Consider the following 21409-nt stretch of genomic DNA (forward strand, 5'->3'; position numbering starts at 1 on the left):
CACTTACATCCTTCCAAGACTAAACCAGGAAGAAGCTGAATCCCTGAATAGACCAACAACAATTCTGAAATTGAGGCAACAATTATTAGCAAACAAACCAAAAAAGTCCACAAGCAGATGCGTTCACAACTGAATTCTACCGGACATACAAAGAGAGCTGTTACCATTCCTTCTGAAACTATTCCAAATAATGGAAAAAGAGGAATCATCCCTAACTCATTTTATAAGATCAACATAGTCCTGCTACCAAAACCTGGCAGAGACACAAATTAAAAAGAAAATTTCAGGCCAATATCCTCATGATAAACATTGATGAAAAATCCTCAATAAAATACTGCCAAACCGAATGCAACAGCACATCAAAAAACTTATCCATCACCATCAAGTAGGCTTCACCTGGGGATGCAAGGCTGGTTCAACATATGCAAATCTATAAAGGTAATCCATCACATAAACAGAACCAAAAACAAAAACCATGTAATTATCTTAATAGATACAGAGAAGTCCTTTGACCAAATTTAACAGCCTTGTATGCTAGAAACTCTCAATAAACTAGGTATTGATAGAATGTATTTCAAAATACTAATAGAATATTTATGACAAACCCACAGCCAATATCATACTGAAGGGGAAAACCTGGAAGCATTCTCTTTGAAAACTGGCTCAAGACAAGGATGCCATCTTTCACCATTTCTATTCAACATAGTATTGGAATTTCTGGCCAGAGCAATCAGGAAAGAAAAAGAAATAAAAGGGTATTCAGTTAGAAAAAGAGGAAGTCAAATTGTCTCTATTTGAAGATATGATTGTACATTTAGAAGACCCCATCATCTCAACCCAGAATCTCCTTATGTTGATAAGCAACTTCAGCAAAGTCTCAGGATACAAAATCAATATGCAGAAATCACAAGAATTCTTATACACCAGTAACAGAGAGTCAAATAATGAGTGAACTCCCATTCATAATTGCTACAAAGAGAATAAAATACCTAGGAATACAACTAACAAGGATGTGAAGGACCTCTTCAAGGAAAACTACAAACTACTGGTCAAGGAAATAAGAGAGGACATAAACAGATGGAAAAACATTTCATGCTTATGGTTAGGAAGAATCAATATCATGAAAATGGCCATACTGCCCAAAGTAATTTATAGATTCAATGCTATCCCTGTCAAGCTACCATTGACTGTCTTCACAGAATTGGAAAAAACCACGTTAAGCTTAATATGGTACCAAAAAAGAGCCCACATATCCAAGACAAACCTAAAGAGAGAAAAAAAAAAAAAAAAAAACATGGAGGTATCACACTACCTGACTTCAAACTATGCTACAAGACTATAGTAATCAAAACAGCATGGTCCTGGTACCAATACAGAGATATAGACCAATGAAACAGAACAGAAGCCTCAGAAATAATGCCATACACCTAGAACCATTTGATCTTTGATAAACATGACAAAAACAAGCAATGGGAAATGATTCCCTATTTAATAATTGGTGTTGGGAAAACTGGCTAGTCATAAGCAGAGAGTTGAAACTGAATCCCTTACTTACATCTTATAAAAAAATTAACTGCAGATGCATTCAAGATTTAAGCATTAGACCTACTACCATAAAAATCCTAGAAGAAAACCTAGGCAGTACCATTCAGGACATAGGCATGGGTAAGAACTTCATGACTAAAACAGCAAAAGCAATGGCAATGAAAGCCAAATTTTACAAATGGGCTCTAATTAAACATAAGAGCTTCTGCAGAGCAAAAGAAACTATCATTAGAGTAAACTGGCAACCAACAGAATGGGAAAAGAGTTTTGCAATCTACCCATCAGACAAAGGACTAATATCCAGAACCCATCAAAAAGTGGGTGAAGGACATGAACAGACACTTCTCAAAAGAAGACACTTATGCAGCCAACAAACATATGATAAAAAGCTCATCATCACTGATCATTAGAGAAATGCAAATCAAGACCCACAGCTAGTGTCATACTGAATAGGGAAAAGCTGAAAGCCTTTTTCCTAAGATCTGGAATATAACAAGAATACCCACTTTCATAACAAAGATGGCCATTTTTCACTGCTATTAAACATAATACTGGAAGTCCCAGCTAGAGCAACCTGACAAGAGAAAGAAATAAAGGGCATCCAAACTGGAAAGAAAGAAGTCACATTATCTTTGTTTGAAGATGATATGATCTTATATTTCAAAAAACCTAAAGACTTTACTGAAACATCTATTAGAACTGATAAATTCAGTAAAGTTTCAGGATACAAAGTCAACATATAAAAATTTGTAGCAATTCTATATGCCAACAGCGAACAGTCTGAAAAAGAAATAAATGTAATCCCATGTAAAATAGCCATAAATAAAATTGAATACCTTGGAATTAACAAAATAAATAAAAGATTTCTGTAATAAAAACTGTACAACATGGATCAAAGAATTTGAAGAGGACACCAAAATCTGGAAAAATATCCCATGTTCATGGACTGGAAAAATCAATAAAATTTCCATATAGGCCAGGCACGGCCTGTAATCCTAGCACTTTGGGAGGCCGAGGTGGCTGGATCATGAGGTCAAGAGATCGAGACCATCCTGGTCAATATGGTGAAACCCTGTCTCTACTAAAAATACAAAAGTTAGCTGGGCATGGTGGCACATGCCTGTAGTCCCAGCTACTAGGGAGGCTGAGGCAGGAGAATTGCTTGAACCCAGGAGGCAGAGGTTGCAGTGAGCTGAGATCGCACCATTGCACTCCAGCCTGGGTAACAAGAGTGAAACTCCATCTCAAAAAAAAAAAAAAAAGTCCATATAACTGCAAGCAATATACAGATTCAATACAATCCCTATCAAAATATCAATGACATTCTTCATAGAAATAAAAAGAATCTTAAAATGTATATGGAACCACAAAAGACACAGAATAGTAACAGCTATGCTGAGCAAAAAGAGCAAAACTGGAGGAATCCCATTACCTGACTGCAAATTATACCACAGAGCTATAGTAAGCAAAACAAAATGATACTGGCATAAAAGCAACACACAGATCAATGTAACAGAATAGAGAACCCAGAAACAAATCCATAAACCTACAGGGAACTCATTTTCAACAAAGGTGCCAAGAATACACCCTGGTGAAAAGACAGTCTTTTGAATAAATTGTGCTGGGAAAACTGTATAACCATAAATAAAAGAATGAAAGTAGAGCCCTATCTTTCACTGTATGTGCAAATAAATTTGGATTAAAGGTTTAAACCTAAGACCTCTAACTATGAAAATATTATGCAAGACAATTAAGGAAACTCTCCAGGACATTGATCTGGGCAAGAATTCTTGAATGATACCCCACAAACACAAGTAAGCACAACCAAAGCACAAATGGACACATGGGATCATATCATGCAATCAACCAACAAAGTGAAGAGACAGCCCACAGGATGGGAAAGAAATATTTGCAAACTACCTATCTGACAAGGAATTAATAATGAGAATATTTAAGGACCTCAAATAAGTCTCTAGAAAAAAAAAGTAATAATTTGATTTTTTAAACAGGCCAAGATTTGAATAGATATTTCTAAAAAGAAGACATACAAATGGCAAAACAGCATATGAAAGAGTAATTGGCATCATAGGTCATCAGAGAAATGCAAATCAAAACTACAATGGATACAATGAGTTCTTCAAAAAACCAAAAATAGAGATATCATAGGATTCAGCAGCTCCACTGCTGAGTATGTACCCCGAAGAAAGAAAATCAGTATGTTGAAGACATATCTGTACTCCCTTGTGAATTGCAGCACTGTTCACATTAGCCGAAATTTGGAAGCAGCCTGTGCCCATCAACAGACAAATGGATAAAGAAAGTGTGGCACTTATATACAACAGAATACTATTCAGCCCTATAAAAGAATGAGATCCTGTCACCTGCAATAATATGTGTAGAATTGGAGATCATTGTGATAAGTGAAATATGCCAGGCACAAAAGACAAACATCACATGTTCTCAATTATTGGTTGAATCTAAAAATTAAAACAAACTCAAAGAGATAGAGAACAGGAAGATTTTTAACAGAGGTTGGGAAGGGCAGTGGAGAAACAAGGGGAAGGTGGGGATGGTCAATGTGCACAAATAATAATTAAAAAGAATAAGATGTAGTATTTGATAGCACAACAGGGGTCAATAAATTGTACATTCTAAAGTAACTAAAAGTGTGTATTTGGATTGTTTGTAACACAAAGGATAAATGTTTGAGGGGATCTATACCACATTTTCCATGATGTGATCATTATGCATTGCATAACTGTATCAAAATATCTCATGTGCCTTGTAAATATACATACCTACTATGCACTCATAAAAATTAAACATTAAAAACAGCCACAGGAACAACATTCATTTATCATCTCAGAATCTCAGTGCATTGAGAAATCTATACATGACTTGACTGCATTCTTTGATTCAGGGTCCTTGACATTCCTGATGTCAAGGTTTACCCAAGAAAGGAGTCTTACCTGAAGGCCAACTAGGAAAGACCTGGCTTCTATGAGCACTCGTAAATGATTGGCATGATTTAGTTATTCGTAAGCTGTTAGACTGAGAACATCAGCACCTTGCTGGCTGTTAGCCAAAGGCCATCCTCATTGCATTGCTTAGAGGCTTCTCCAATATGGCAACTCAATTTATCACAGCACAAAAGCCAAGAAGGAAAAAGAGAGTAAGCTAACAAGACAAAAGTCACAATTATAGAAATCCTATCTCATCATCTTTGTCATAATCTATTGGTTAGAAGCAAGTTCTTAGGCCAACCTATACTCAAGGAAAAGGACTTATACAAGGGCATGACTTCGAGGAGGCAGGGATTATTGGTGCCATCATGAAAATCTGTCTCCACACACTTCGTTATGAACATGGAAAAAACTAGGAAAAAGGAAACTTGAAACTTCCTGAGACAGAGACCATTAACAATTATAAAACATTTCATGTGTTCCTTCACTTTTCCTAGAAGATTTCCTTGCAATTATGTTAGAGTAGTGATTCTCAACATGGGTAATTTTGCCTCTCATGGGACCTTGTGAATAGAAATCTTTGGTTATCATAGTAGGGGATGTTACTGACATGTAATGGGCTAAAGAGGCCAGAGCTGTTGCTAAATATTTCACAAGATACAAGACAGCCCCCACAGGAAAGTAATATCTAACCCCAAATATCAATATGATCAAGATCTAAAAACTTGCATTTTTTGACAAGTACCATAAATAGAAGTGACATATCTGTGTCAGAGCAGTTAGGAGCCAGTGAATCTTCTCCACATCTTCTTTCCTCAATCAAAATGACCTTGAAAGCCACATGTTGAGATGGTACTATTAAAAATGGAGGCGAGCTCCTATTAACTGCATCAGACACATGAGCAAGAAGCAAACATGTGCTTCGTTGACATTTCAGCATTTGTCTCTTGAAAAAATTAGCAATCAATAATTAAGTAGACAAAACCACAAATGCCTGAAAATCAGGATGGCACTGGACTCAAAAGCAGCGCCAGGGGCAAGAAGGCAGTGCATAGGTGTCCTGAGGAACAGCAATATCCACTATAGAATTATAAATACCCCTTTTCTTCAAAATATATTTGGTTCATAGCATTTAGAAAATAGATAAGATTTCATATAAAAATTTATCAGAATCTATTTTGTTCTTCAAATTGAGTAGTAAGAGTTCAGATAACAAATGATACTTGAATATATGCCTGCCCCCAATCTATCAAATGTGAAGGTAGAAAAAAGGCATTTTCAAATATCTTTCCATATTTGAAATATTATTTCAAATATCAATATGAAATATTTCAAATAGCAAAAGGTTTCAGATTGTTTACCATCTATTGACCACGTCTTAAGAAGCTTCTTAAAAATGTATGCCCCCAGATGAAGGGAATAAATCAAGGAAAAAGAACATAGTGGGTACAGAAAGCAGAGAATCTGATTCTCACAGAGAAGAGAGGTGAGGAGCATTTCCAGCATGACAGCAACACAGCAGGCCCAGGGAGAAACCAGTTTCAATTGGTGTAAGAAGATACTTAATACATTAAAAATAGAAATTCTCACTTGTTCTCCACCAACCTTATCTCTTAAAGGACACTTTGATACATCTACTCGCCTAAGTCATAAGCACCATTATTCTCACTAACTTACTCCTACTCATCTCTCCAGATTTACTTCTGAGTTATTCTGGAGCCTCTGCCTGGGGGCACATTATGTTTTCTCCTGCTTTGTAAAACCATTTGCATAACAAAATTTTACTGTGTTTTTTGACATGTCTTTGATGTCAGTCACATCACAAGTCTGTTGTGATAACCACACAGATTTATATCTGCTATGACATTGATGAAAAGACCCTAATCCTGATGGATAGGTTAATATAGAAGATCGTAGATAATCTACAGAAGACAATAATTCTGTAATGCTAGGGAGGCAGCAGATAATTCTCGGCCCGGGACTATAAAATTTTGTGTCTGCGAATGCAGGAAGAATTGCCATTTTGACTCGGTGAATTGAAAAAGAATTAAGAAATTCAAAAAGTCTTTGACTTTTTGAGTTTCTTAGTTGCTTTGCTAGGCTCTACTCAATGTGAAAGCGACACCTGAAACTTTCCAGCAGGAACTGTATATGGAAACCACCAGATCAATAGACAGGCTGGCAAGGAAAAGTGAGGCTGAAACTGTAGAAGCTGGTGTCTGAGACAGAGCCCCTTGGGATGGGATCACTAGGAAAGGCAGAAGCCCAAGGACCCTGGAGCCTGCCCTTGACTGGCGCTTTTTCATGCCAAGCAGAAATGGGATAATTGCCCAGGCTGTAGATGTTAGAAGGGTGAGAGCAGAACAATATTTTAACTCTCAATGAGCAGACTGCATCTATAGAATGTTTTAAAATACAAGGAACTATAAAACAAGATCAATTAAATAGTTACAAGATATTTTTAGTGTGGGAATAGGTAATGGCAAAAATAATAGTCAAGTTAAGAACAAGTTGTTTACTGACCTCCCTTTAAAAAGCAGTCAAGGAAACTGATTTAGTGCTAGATTTTTTTTAACTTTGTATAACTTTCTTGTAAATATTTGTGTGTTAAATCTTTCCCTTTATAGGCAGCTGTAATCTTGACACTGTGATTTGGGCAAGCTAATGAGGGTCGAAGGAAATAAATCTAATGTTCGAACTATAGTCAGGTATGACTTTACTTGCACCAATCAGTCCTCCGAAATGGAAAATCAAAATTATTCAACTGAGATAAAAATATCTTATTTTTGTGCCCAGAAAATCATCTATTTTTTAACCTCCTGCTTTAAGATGCATAAAAGATTACATCTGACCAGGTGGAGTTCTGAGTGTGAAAGTTATAGTTAAATGAGTCTCTAAGGATTTGAAAACTTTTAGTTTCCAGGATGATCGATGGTTTCTAAGAATACTGAAACCAAATGAAATTGGGAGAAAAACTACTGAAGAATTAAACAGTTCTACTTCAGATATAATTTTGTTAATGATAAACTGACCTTTTTGAACTGAGTTGTAGGGGAGGAACTGGTAACATATTCAGGGACTTTCAAAGCCTTGGAATAGTTCTCGTCAGTTTGAATTCTGACTTCTGGTCTTAGTTTCTGCAAATTCTACCTGGAGAAAGCAAATGCATGATAGAAAAGGGGTTGGTTTCCTTTTCCCCTATCACCCTAGTAAAATATGGATAAATACTATAGAAAGTGAAAGAACCTTATAAAAGGTAATGTGACATTACATGAATAATGTTAAGTGGAGGGCAAATCTATTTTCTTAGTGAATAAAAAGCATCACAATTTGTTAGTGATTCCTGCACTCAGATCATTAGAATGGAGAGGTAACCTAAGTGGCCCATCACTGGGACATGGAGAGGCAGAGCCACATTAACCCTTAAAGCCACAGGAAGGTTTTTGCCCCTCTATATTTCTGGCCAGACACAGCCCAAACCTGGCCAAGCTGAATGAAGGCAATCAGAGGAACATGACATAGTGAGATCCAGTTCGTATAGAGAAAAAATAAAGCCTAAGAAAGGAGAAGATGAGAAAGCAGGTTTGGAGTTGAATACAGTTTTCTCAAAATACTGAATGCCCAAAAGGGAAAAACAATAGATCTCTGCCTTAAAGCAGACTGAAGAGAGATCAAGTTCCTTGGTGTCCCCAGCCTGTGAGGCCAGAAACCTTAATACAAGAAATGTTAGAAAGCCTGGGAGTGGGGCCACATGATAGCTTCAGATAGTAATACTGCCTGGCTGAACAGAGATGCTACCTTATCCACTGAAAACCTTCAACACTACCAGCCTCTTAGTAAATAGTTTATTAAATTATTTGGGATAGTTTGAACAATAGCACCTGAGATATTTCTTAGGCAATTAATATTGGCCCTATCTAGGTACAAGAACCAAGCCCAGTGTACAGTTAGCCTGTTTGGATTTTGTCATAACTGTATTTTACACCTAAAAATCTTATTCTCCATATTCATCAAATTGCCTATGCAAAAGTGCCTTCATAGCTCTTGTTCTTGGTAATTATGTAGTTACTATAGAAGGCAAACTGCTGCTTCATAACATATTTAATTTATATTAAAATATACTTTTTACCTATATATTTTCTTTTTAATTGTTAAATGTGTAATATATATGAAGTAAATAATATGTACTAGTAGTACATTACAATAACATGTACTAGTAGTAATGATAATAGTACAGTAAAGCTAGCACCAAAGCTCTCACCACTCAGATTAAGAAATAAGTATTACTAACACTGGAAACTCTTTTCATATCCTTCCCTAATCACCTGGCTCTCCCTTCCATACAGAAGGAACCGCTATCTTGAAATGTTTAATTCATTTGTTTCTTTCCTTTATAGTCTTTTATAAATACATGTATCTTTAAAATTGTATAGTTTTATATTGTTATGAATATTTTAAATAAAATTATACTTTTTTTGTAATTTTAGATTCAGATTTAGATTACATGTACAGGCTTATTACATGGGCATACTTCATTTCTATCTGCCATCAATAAAGCAATCTCATTTACAAAAGCTACAAATAAAATTAAATATATAGGAATTAACCAAAGTAAAACAAATCTCTGCAATAAACACTGTAAGACACTGATGAAAGAAATTGAAAAAGACACAAAAAATGAAAAGATATTTCATGTTCATGGAAAGGAAGAATATTGTTAAAATGTCCGTACTACCCAGAGCAGTCTACAGATCAATGCAATCCCTATGAATACACCAATGACATTCTTTACAGAAATATGAAAACAATCCTAAAGTTTATATAGAATCCCAAAGTGCCAGAATAGCCAAAGTCATCCTAAGCAAAAAGAACAAAACTCAAAGAATAACATTACCTGACTTCAAATTATACTACAGAGCTATAGTAACCAAAAAAGCATGGTACTGGCATAAAAACAAACATATAGACCAAATGGAACTGAGTTGAGAGCTCAGAAACAAATGCACATAGCTACAGTGAACTCATCTTCAACAAAGATGCCAAGAATGCATTGGGGGAAAGACACTTTATTGAATATAGTGTGCTGGGAACACTGGATACCCATATACAGAAGAACAATACTTGATCCCTGTCTCTTGCCTTATACAAAAATCAAATCAAAATAGATTAAAGACTTAAATGTAATACCTCAAACTATGAAATTACTAACAGAAAACATTGGGGAAACTCCAGGACATTGGCCTGGGCAAATATTTATTGATTGATACTTCCCAAGCACAGGCAACCGAAGCAAATGTAAACAAATGGGATCATATAAAGTTTAAAAACTTCTGCACAGCGAATGAAGCATTCAACAAAGTGAAAAGACAACTCACAGAATTAGAAAAAATATTTGCAAACTACCATGTGGTATGGTATAACCAGAATACAAAAAATCCTCAAACAACTCTATAGAAAAATTCTAATAATCTGATTAAAAACTGAAAAAAATGTTTCAATAGACATTTCTCAAAAGAAAACATATAATTACCAAATAGGCATATGAAAAGGTGATCAACATCATTAATCATCAGAGAAATGCAAACCAAAACTACAGTGAGGTATCACTCCAGTTAAAATGGCTTTTATCCAAAAGTGAGGTTATAATAAATGCTGGAGAGGATGTGGAGAGAAGGGATCCCTCATAATTACTTGTGGGAATGTAAATTAATACAACCTCTATGGAGAGCAGTGTGGAGCTTCCTCTGAAAACTAAAAATAATTATAGGATCCAGCAATCTCACTTCTGGATATATATACTCAAGAAATAGGAAACCCATATATAGAAGAGTTATCTACACTCCCATATTTGTTTCAGCATTGTACACAATAGCCAAGGTTTGGAAACAACATAAGTGTTCATCAACAGATAAGTGAATAAAGAAAATATGGTACCTATACACAGTAGAGTACTATTCAACCATAAGAAAGAATAAGATTCTGTCATTTGCAACAACATGGTTGAAACTGGAGTTCATTATGTTAGGTGAAATAAGCCAGGCACAGAAATACAAACATCAAATGTTCTCACTTATTTGTGGAATCTAAAAATCAAAACAATTGAACTCATGGAGATAAAGAAGGATGTTTACTAGATGCAGTGAAGGGTAGAGGGAGAGTCAGGAGGGAGGGGAGTGGGGACGGTTAACGTGTACAAAAAGTTGCAAAGAATGAATAATATCTAGTACTTGATAGCACAATAGGGGATAGTCAATAATTGTTTAATTCTACATACGTGGATTGTTTATAACACAATCCAAGGGTAAATGTTTGAGGAGATACTGTATAAGATCACCATCCCCAAGGCACACAATCATTAGATTGTCCAAGGTCAGTAAGAAAGAATAATTTTTAAAGGCAGCTAGCAAAAGGGTCGTTTTTCCTGTAAAGAGAAACCCATCAGACTAACAGAAGACTTATTAGCAGAAGCCATGAAAACCAGAAGATATCAGGGGCATATTTTCAGCATTCTGAAAGAAAATAAATGCCAGCTAAGAATTTCACATCCTGCCAAATTGAGCTTCGTAAATGAAGGAGAATAAAGTTTTGCACAAACTTGCAATTTCTAAGGGAATTCATCACCTCTTAACTGGCCCTACAAGAGACACTTAAGAGAGTTCTGCACATGGGGATGAAAGAGTAATACTTGCTCCCACATGAAAGCACATAGCCCATGGTCCCTACAAAGCAACTGCACAACTGAAACTGTGACACAACTAGATAACAACACTATGAAAGGAACAAAACCTAACCTTTCAATATTAATCTTGTAGATAAATAGCCTAAATACTCCCCTTAAAAGACAAAGTGGCAAATTGGATTAAAGACAAGACAGACACATTCTTCTTCTGTCTTTAAGAGACCCACCTCTTAAAGACATACCTATGTATGTAATGACATACATCGGTTCAAAGTAAAGGGATGAATAAAGATCTACCACACTACTGGAAAACAAAAATGAAGAAGAGCAGCTATTCTTAAATCAGATAAAATTAACTTTAAATCAACAACAGTCAAAAACGACCAAAAAAAAAAAGTGTGACATAATGATAAAAGGTTCAATTCAATAAGAAGACTTAACTATCCTACATATATATGCACCCAATATTGGAGCACTCAGCTTTATATAGTATCTCACAGGAGTTCTCTGGATTACTTATATCTGCATGTCAACCTCTCTATTTCCATAAATTTTTTTGTGCTCAAACTTTTCTATGTCATTGCATCTAGACTTCACTTATTGTAGCTTAAGTATTTAAAGTTTTTAAATACTTTTTCCATTTTATAAACCTACCAAAATTTATCCCTTGAACTATTGGTAAATATTTGATTTACTTCCCATTTTATATAAACAATGCTGCTAGGAACACTGTCATATATGTCTCTTCCATTCTTTTCTATATATTCTGCCTGTTTTTTCCCTTGCTTCAGCCTAAAGATTTGCATTTACCTATCTTCCAATTCACTAATCTTTTCTGCTATGTCTAATCTGCTGTTATATACACCTACCAACTTCTTAATTTCACTTACTGCTCTTTCATCAATTCTATAAGTAGTATGTGAATTTTAAGATAGATTCCAGTTTTCTGGCAAAATTCTTCACCTATTTATTTCAATATATTTATCATAGTTATTTTACAGTCCATATTGGTAACTCTAATACAAATGTTATGGGTATGAGATTTGTCCAGTATGTCTTATCATTTTTTATTGAGTGCTGGATCTTTTGTATTAAAAATGACAAAGACTCCTGGCTCATACTGTATATAGCAGAGAGAGCTTCTTCTGCTATGCATCTTGATTGATGACAGAGCATTTTTATCCAACCAGTAGCTGAACTGACTCTAGGGTTATCTACCTTTTAAGTTAAATTTACATGCGATTCTGACCTAACCCAGAGTGAAAATTTTCAAGAGTCCCAAAGGAGAGCCCAAGGTGTTCATCAAGGTCTCTCTAGTTTTGTAGATTTGAGACCCAAATTTTAAGAAACTGTAAAGTTTGTGAACTGCCTGGCCACCTCAGCAGCTCTAAACTGTTTTTTGCTTTTTCAATCCTGTAAGATTGCCAAGTACTCTCCTGGCTTCTCAAGTTCTGATCAAAATTTCTCTGCCTGAATTTTTTATCTTTCACTCCATAAAATAAACAGAGAAATGCTCTAAAAAAAAGTAGATTTTGCAACTTGTTATTCACTTCTTTAAGATTTTTCCTCTCTGGTATTTTGGGCTTCCAAATCCTGTTGCTTAATGTATCATGAATGCTTTTAAACAGATTTTATTAAATAATCTTTGGCTCTCATAGCAATTGTTATTTGTTAGGTCATTGATCTGATGCAAGTTAATCTCTTTACCGACAAACAGAAATCCTAAAGACTTTGGAAATTGTACTTAATAGCAATACTGAGATTAAATTTATTCAATTATTTATAATAAATTATAATTTAACATTAAAATTCCCATGATAGATGATTGTGACACTAGTGACCATGGAAAAAGAAGTAATTGAAATTTTAGAGAAAAACAAAAACATATTTTTAGAAACCCTTAAAGGCATTTATTTCTCTGTATTTTAAATTCTATGCTATTGTTTGCTGATTTTATGTTATTCTATCTGAAATAGCAGCTGTTTTGAACCTGCATATATTTTAAATTTACCTTAAAGAGAGGAAGAAATTTATTTTCCTTTCAGATAATAATTATTGCTTCCGTTATAGTTCTAAGGTGACAATCTGAATGTTAACCTATTTGGACTCTGAAAACAACAAAAAAGGAAGTTTTTAAGTATTGAACATGGTTTGTGCAACTACAATATACAATGTGATTGTCCCTCTTTAGTATAAAACCACAAAGCCAATTACAAGAGAGATAACTTTGAGTGATAAGTTCTTAGAGAAAGTTAAAAAGAAAGTTAATTTAATAAAAAATAACATGAACTCATGATATTTTGATATAAGATGATTTTTCTTATGCTATTAGAGTGGTTTAAGTATTTTTATTTCTGGTATCATCCCTTTTAACTCCAAAAGTTTTGAGGAATCGTTCAATCTACCACCATATATCCCAGATTCAGGTTTCTAATACCATTGTCTTCTAAAAGAAATCAAGGCTCCATGGACTCTGTCTATACCATGGACTTCTTGTTGCCTTCAGAAAGTGAGGCTTTCATCAGAAGAAAATGCATTAGAACTAAGACAAGAAAGGTAACTAAAGAAAAGGTTCTGGTAGCCAAATAATAATAAGGTAAGCTTCCAAACAAGTTATACAATTAATTGGAGCAAGTTATGTTTGAGATCACTGAGACGTCATTAATCTATGATGAATATCAAAAAGGAGAATAAATGTGCTGAGAAAAGCCATACAACCAATGAGTCTATGGTACCCAATTTTCCTCAAAAAGTGGAATAAGGGGGCAAGTCATTCAATTGTTAAGTAAGAATGGAGTTCAGGGTTTGTTTAATTGATAAAACATCTTCCCCTTATTGGATAATTCCAATGGTTATTGTAGTTTTCCTGAGATAAAAAAACTATTTTATCCACTGAATTGATGCTTTCACACCAAATCTTAGGTCAGAGTGTGAGATGTAAGAATAAAGAGGCCTGAAACCTGTGCATGCCTCCTGCTCCTGGGGAATACCTCCTGTCTAAGGGGATGCTCACTTTATGCTAATATGTCTTCAGGCCATACTTTGGATACTTAAAAACCATCATTCTGCATAAAGAACTACATTTCCTCCCCCACCTTTTCTTGTAAATATCTTTGCACATTTCTCATCTTTGAACTATTAAAGAAACTGAACATGTCCTATATGTATCTTTTCAAGAATCTAATCATCATCCTATTGAGACAATCATGCATAATCCATCCAGGTAGATCTCACTTACCCACTCTCAGACTAAGTTAAATGATGCCAACTTCCCACCTTCCTACTTCAAAGAACCATATGTTACAGCCATTTTCCCAGTATACTGTGAATGGCTGTTTATATGTCTTCCCCCATGTGAAGTACAAGTTTCTGGAGAGAAAAATCAAAGCTTTTTCTCTTTCTTATTTCTTCTCACTCCTAATAACAACATCTTCTTGCAATAAATGTTTGAATAGACAAACCAATAAATTACTCACCCCTCTTACCTTCCATGTAGTCTCAGTTCCAGCCATGTCAGTCTACATACATTTTCTGAAATGAGTTTTTTAATTTCTTTTTCTGAGATTTGTTCCTGTTCTGTCATCTGTAGTAGGTTGAATTGTGTTTCCCAACAGATATGACTAAGTCTTAACTCCTTGTACCTATAAATGTGACCTTGTTTGGAGAGAGTTTTTGCAGATATAATTAAGGATTTCGAGATGAGATTATCCTGAATTATAGTGTGTCAAAGAAAAATTGTACTAGACAAATTAAACAGCCAAAAAGGAGTTTATCCAAGACTATTGCAATAGAAGAGAGAAATTAAAATCAACTCTTCTGAAAAAAAAGGAGGATGTGTAAGTGCTGGGGTTAGCTAGTGAAAACATACTGGAACACATTAGAAACCATGTTAATTCATGTGATTAGGTCAATGTGATGTGTTTGCTGTTTGTGACTTACCTAAGTCACAACCTAAGTTCCTGGACCTCCCACAGAGACTGGGCAGATGGTGGCTATCTTCCTTGAAGGTGCTTTTCTTTCTTTTCTTTTTCTTTTTCTTTTTCTTTCTTCTTCTTCTTCTTCTTCTTCTTCTTCTTCTTCTTCTTCTTCTTCTTCTTCTTCTTCTTCTCTCTCTCTCTCTCTCTCTCTCTCTCTCTCTCTCTCTCTCTCTCTCTTTTATTTATTATACTTTAAGTTCTGGGATACATGTGCAGATTGTGCAGGTTTGTTACATAGGTATACACATGCCATGGTGGTTTCCTGCATCCATCATCCTGTCATCTACATTAGGTATTTCTTCTAATCCTATCCCTCCCCAATCTACCCACTCCCTGCTATTCCTCTCCTAGCCCCCCATCTCCCAGGCCCCAGTGTGCAATGTTACCCTCCCTGTGTCTGTGTGTTCTCATTGTTCAACACCCACTTATGAGTGAGAACATGTGGTGTTTGGTTTTTTGTTCTTGTGTCAGTTTGCTGAGAATTATGGTTACAAGTTTCATCCATGTCCCTGCAAAGGACATGAACTCATTCTTTTTTATGGTTGCATAGTATTCCGTGGTATATATGTGCTTTATTTTCTTTATCCAGTCTATCATTGATGGACATTTGGGTTGGTTCCAAGTCTTTGCTAGTGCCACAATACACGTGTGTGCATGCAACTTTATAACAGAATGATTTATAATCCTTTGGTTATATACCCAGTAATGGGACTGCTGAGTCAAATGGTATTTCTAGTTCTAGATCCTTGAGGAATCACCACACTGTCTTCGACAATGGTTGAACTAATTTACACTCCCACTAGCATGTAAAAGCATTCTTATTTCTCCACATCCTCTCCAGCATCTGTTGTCTCTTGATTTTTTTAATGATCACCATTCTAACTGGCATGAAGTGGTATCTCAATGTGGTTTTGATTTGCATTTCTCTAATGACCAGTGATGATGAGCATTTTTTCTAATGTTTGTTGGCTGGATAAATGTCCTCTTTGGAAAAGTGTCTGTTCATATTCTTTGTCCACTTTTTGATGGTGTTGTTTTTTTCTTGTGAATTTGTTTAAGTTCTCCATAGATTCTGGATATTAGCCCTTTGATGGGTAGATTGCAAAAAATTTTTCCCATTCTGTTGGTTGCTGGTTCATTCTATTGATAGTTTCTTTTGCTGTGCAGAAGCTTTTACATTTAATTAGATCCCATCTGTCTATTTTGGCTTTTGTTGCCATTACTTGTGGTGTTTTAGTCATAAAGTCTTTGCCCATGTCTATGTCCTGGATGGTATTGCCTAGGTTTTCCTCTAGAGTTTTTATGGTGTTAGGCCTCATGTTTAAATCATTAATCCATCTAGAGTTAATTTTTGTATAAGGTGTATAAGGTGTAAGGAAGGGATCCAGTTTCAGCTTTTTGCATATGGCTAGCCAGTTTTCCCAACACCATTTATTAAATAGAGAATACTTTTCCCATTGCTTGTTTTTGTCAGGTTTGTCAAAAATCAGATGGTTGTAATTGTGTGACATTCCTTCTGAGGCCTCTGTTCTGTTCCATTGGTCTGTATCTTTGTTTTGTACAAGTACCATGCTGTTTTGAGTATAGTAGCCTTGTAATAGTTTGAAGTCAGGTAGTGTGATGCCTCCAGCTTTTTTTTTTTTTTTCCTTAGGATAAATGTTTCCAGGTCATTGAGAAATTCCTGGGTTATACAACTACCGAGAGGATGGGAGAATATTTACATCTCAAAAAGGCAAAGAGAAAATTTACAATGGAAAGTTTTCTAAAGTGAATATTGTGCTAAGAAAAGAGAGGTCAGAGGCCTGTCTAAAGTTTAGGGAAACTGAGGGTAATGTTAAGGCTCTCTTGCTCTTGGTTAAGGACCTTAAATTCATGACAGTATCCTTTAAAACATTTCTTTATACTATCAAAACAATTGAACTCATGGACATCAAGAGTAGAAGGATTGTTACTAGGGCTGGGAAGGATAGTAGGGGGTGGAGGGAAAATAGGAATGGTTAATGGGTACAAAAATAGTTGGAATGAATATGACCTACTATTTGACAGCGCAACCGTGTGACTATAGTAAACAGTAACTTCACTGTACACTTAAAAATAACTTAAAAAGTATAACTGGATTTTTTATAACATGAAGGATAAATGCTGCAGGGGATATATCACCCATTCTCTATGATGTGACTGTTATGCATTGCATGCCTGTATCAAAACACCTCATACACTTTATAAATATATATACCTACTGTGTACCCACAAAAATTAAAAATAAAAAAATTAAATGTCATTATAAGAAACATAGGGTCATAGAAGGAAAAGGCCATGGGAAGATAGAGAAAGAGATAGGAGTGAAGTGTCTGCAAGCCTAGGAATACCAAAGACCCAACAGCCACTAGAAGCTAAGAGTGGCAAAGAATAAATTTTACCCAAAAACTTCTGGAGTATCCAAGGCTGCTAACAGTGATATAGCATTTGTAGCCTCCAGGACTATGACAGAATGAATTTCTGTTTATCTAAGCCTTCTAGTTTGTAGTAATTTGTTAAAGTAGCCCTAAAAAATAGTATATGATCTTTCTTGAAAAGTCTCTCTCTACTGTTCATTTAACTTCAAATGTCAAAATTCTACATCTCATTTAATGCTGTCAAAATTGTCTAGTCCCCCATTCCTTTTCCTTATAATTGATAATACCAGCTAAACACCACAACTTTTTCCTCTGAATTCTTTTGGCAATGAAGATGATAACAATATTGCAGCTAAAACTTGTTTAGTGTTTGATTTATGTCTAATCCCTCTTTATTCCTTGTGAAAACATAATAAGGCAGGTGCTATTATTTTTTCAATATTAAGGATGAAGAAACTGAAGAACAGAGGGATTTAATAACATTAAGTGGTAGAACCAAAATTTGCTTTGAGATTTGCCTAAGTGCAGAACCCATATACTTAGATATTTTACTATTTTTTTTTCTTTTCCTGTCCTTGAATGTTTACTTCTCTCATTTCTCGTGTTATCTTTCATTATATTCTCTATACATTATTATTTTCTAGCACAAAATTCAACTGAGGTAACTAAGAAATCACAGATGTATAAGTATATTCATTTATTTTTCCCATTTTAAAGGTCTTTTGATATTATGTTGTCTATATATATTTTTTAATTTAAACACTTATTGTTCAAGAAAAATCTTCAGGCAATTTGCTTGAATACTTTTAACCTTAAAATCGTTTTAAGATTCTGTTTTATTTATCTATTTACAGCATTTAGCAGATTTCTTTGAGTATCAAAACTACCCAAATTTCACTGAATGAATTTAGTTAAAACAACTGTCAGCCACTACATGTCCCCCAATTTTCCAGTTTTCTAGGATTGTATTTTCCTTTAATACAGTACTTTAATAGAATGGCTAAAGGCCCTATACTTCATGCATTAAGAAACTCAGTGCTTTTCTGCCACACAATGTTTCTGAATATTATTAACTTTGGAGAGGGCTCCATTTTCCACGCTTGCCTATCACTTCCATTGTTTTCTTTTGAACTCCTGCCATCAACTCTATTCTCAACGTGTCTCTTGAGATTGCCCTCCATTTGCTATATTGGATACTACTACACCAACACAAGGGTGTTGTATGGTAGACTCTTATTGATGACTTAGAAAATAAAGGGTATTAAAGCATATCATCGTTTTCATTGACTCATTTAATCATTCAGCAAATACGCAAACATTCATTGACTATCTAGTGCTACTGTGTTGGGCACTGAGGAAACAATGGTAAGAAAATGGGTAAAATCTCCATGATCATGTAGCTCATACTCTAGCAGGAAATCATAAAACTCACACAGCGACATGATAAATTTAAAATTACAAATTGAAATATAAGGAAAGGAAATGGTCATGGTAGATTGATAGCCATGGTAATGGGCTTGAACTGAGAGCTGAAGTGTGAGTAGGCATTAACCAGTCCCACAGCTGGGACAGGGGAAGAAGAAAGGCATTAGAGAAAGAAATGACAGCATGTGAAACAAGCAACAGTGAGCTGGAACAACATATATTCCAGCAACTGCAAGAAAGCCTCTGCATTAGGGATGCATAGACCCAAGCAAATAAAGGAAAGAAAGATCTGGAGAAACCAGCCAAAACCAGTTTTGTAGCTGTCACGAATGCACAGTCTACTTCAAGCTTTCCTTAAAAATGTAATCTTACTCTTAAAGCTAATGGAAAAATAATGAACAGTTTGATGTAGGAGATTGACATGATCCACTTTGTATTTTGAAGAAAATTCTGGCTACCGTATAGAGACAATAGTAAAGTGGGTAAGGAATGGTAGATGTGGGAATTCTGAACATGAAGCCTTCGTCCAGGTGAGAGATTATGGTGGCTTGGCCTAGGGACATGATGGTGGAGATGAAGGTAACTGGGAAGGTTTGAGAAGATTTTAGTGCGGTGCGGATCAACAGAACCTGATGAAGTAAGTGTGTCAAGAATGTAGAGTACACCGGAATGGAAAAAACAGAAGCCAGAAAAAAATGAGTTCCAGTCTTAAAAACTGACTAGACTTTTTGAATATGGAAATTTCTCACTGGCTGCCTCCGTTTAGGCTCTTCCCTAAGACTTTCTCCTTTACACCCACTTTCCCACCCTCAAAACCACCTTCTATCACCATCTTATTACTTTACATATTCCTGGACTCACACAGTTTCTTCATAACAACTTTAATAACACAATAATTATGTGGATAATTTAACACCAAGTCTCCCTTAGTTTGAAGCCCAGGTTTGTTCTGCTAACAATTTCATTGAATTATGCTAGTCTGTCTACCATAATTCCACCCTTAGTAATATGAAGACTTTGGAAACGTATTGAAATCACATCATTTCTCATCATATCTTAGAGCAAATTCTTATGCTTAGGTTTCCACTAGAACTTCCAGAGTTGTGGAGCTGTGTATGGGATTGGGCACTTTGATCATCCTATATGTCATGTCCTACCCTCAAAATTATCACTTTTACTGACCCAAGATGGCTTACAAAACCTAAAAGTTAACATACTGTAGTCTACACAAAGTAAATACTTCATGTTAACAACAAAGAATCAAAACGCTCAGTAATAAATTATGACTTATAATTCTGTCTATTTATGGGGAATAGAAATACCTATACCTAATGTTGGATTTGTTCTTGTGCTTTTTTGAAGGAAACATCCTACTGTATCAGAAATTCCCATGGTACCACATCCAGATTTCTTCACCAGGGCAGATAAAGGGTTGGCAAAAATCATTGACTATCACGTAAGACTGATTTTTTTAACTAGCAGCAAAAGCTTTGTTCTTTAAAGGCACTTTAAATTATAATATGTAGTTCTGAGACTGAAACCTCAATATGTGAAATTTAAAAGTAGAGCCATGATTGGCTTGCCAAACCGAATCATATCTCACTATGTTATCTATACACCTTAGTGTCTTCATCGGGTTACAGAAAATTTGGCCTTCTGTCATTTGTAAAATACTAGCCTAATCCTGTTTTCTGAATTAGTACTGATTTATTGTGACAAGAGTCTTATATTGAACACTGAACACTGATTTCTTCTGCAGTGTAGTTCTAATAACAGAACAGAAATCTTTTGGCTCAATTTTCAGTGACCGTTCTTTACCCTTGACAGATCAGAAAGACTGTTAATCACTTTGTTCTTAGCGTAAGTTAAAAAAAAAAAAGCAGTGGCAATACAAGGCTATTCACAGAAGACACTTTAATTCATTGTGCTATATTTAGTTGATAATTTCTTACCAAATACCAGTCATTTTATGTCTAGTTCTTTTTAGGAGCAGAATTGAAGTATGAGAGAAAACTTATTTTTTGTTTTCTTTAAATAAACTATATAGTGTTTTTAAATAAACTATATAGCATTATGTGCTTAATTTTATTACTAGTAGTTCAATATTATCTATCAATCAGATTGTGATTATATTAAAAATTTTTTCACATTACTTTTAAGTAGTAATCTTGTGAAGAGATTATTTTATTCTGATCACATTAAATACTTTTTACCACATAGCTAGTAATTAAGCCACTCTAGCAATAGCTGTAAGTTTTGGGCTTTGGAGACTGACTGATACCTTGAACTCACAAAATGAGAGCTGCAATATTTTATTATTCACTAACAAAATTTTGAGAAACTAATATATGTATAGGTCATCTTCAAAAATTTCAAATGTTTTATAAATTTCAACATCTATATTTTCCTAGTCATTAAGTCAA

The 21409-nt window shown here is 35.0% G+C and overlaps 2 protein-coding genes across 15 annotated transcripts in view; one reads left to right on the forward strand and one right to left on the reverse strand.

The window, feature by feature from the left end:
- Positions 1–21409, forward strand: part of TMEM232 (transmembrane protein 232) — a 332087-nt gene that overhangs the window by 300882 nt on the left and 9796 nt on the right. For 13 of the 14 annotated variants that reach the window (XR_013532558.1, XM_078365853.1, XM_054252071.2 and 10 more), the window contains one exon: positions 20349–20442. The exons of the other annotated variant lie outside the window; for it this stretch is intronic. Coding sequence is in view for 11 of the 13 variants with exons in the window: in XM_078365853.1 (XP_078221979.1) it covers positions 20349–20442 (94 nt within the window). In the remaining 2 variants the exon portion in view is untranslated. Of the gene's footprint in view, positions 1–20348; positions 20443–21409 lie in introns of those variants that run through there. 14 annotated transcript variants of the gene reach the window in all.
- LOC144581571 (uncharacterized) overlaps positions 1–21409 on the reverse strand; it is a 375083-nt gene that overhangs the window by 88152 nt on the left and 265522 nt on the right. The window lies entirely within an intron of this gene.

Source organism: Callithrix jacchus, chromosome 2, assembly GCF_049354715.1.
Source record: "Callithrix jacchus isolate 240 chromosome 2, calJac240_pri, whole genome shotgun sequence".
NCBI classification, from domain to species: domain Eukaryota; kingdom Metazoa; phylum Chordata; class Mammalia; order Primates; family Cebidae; genus Callithrix; species Callithrix jacchus.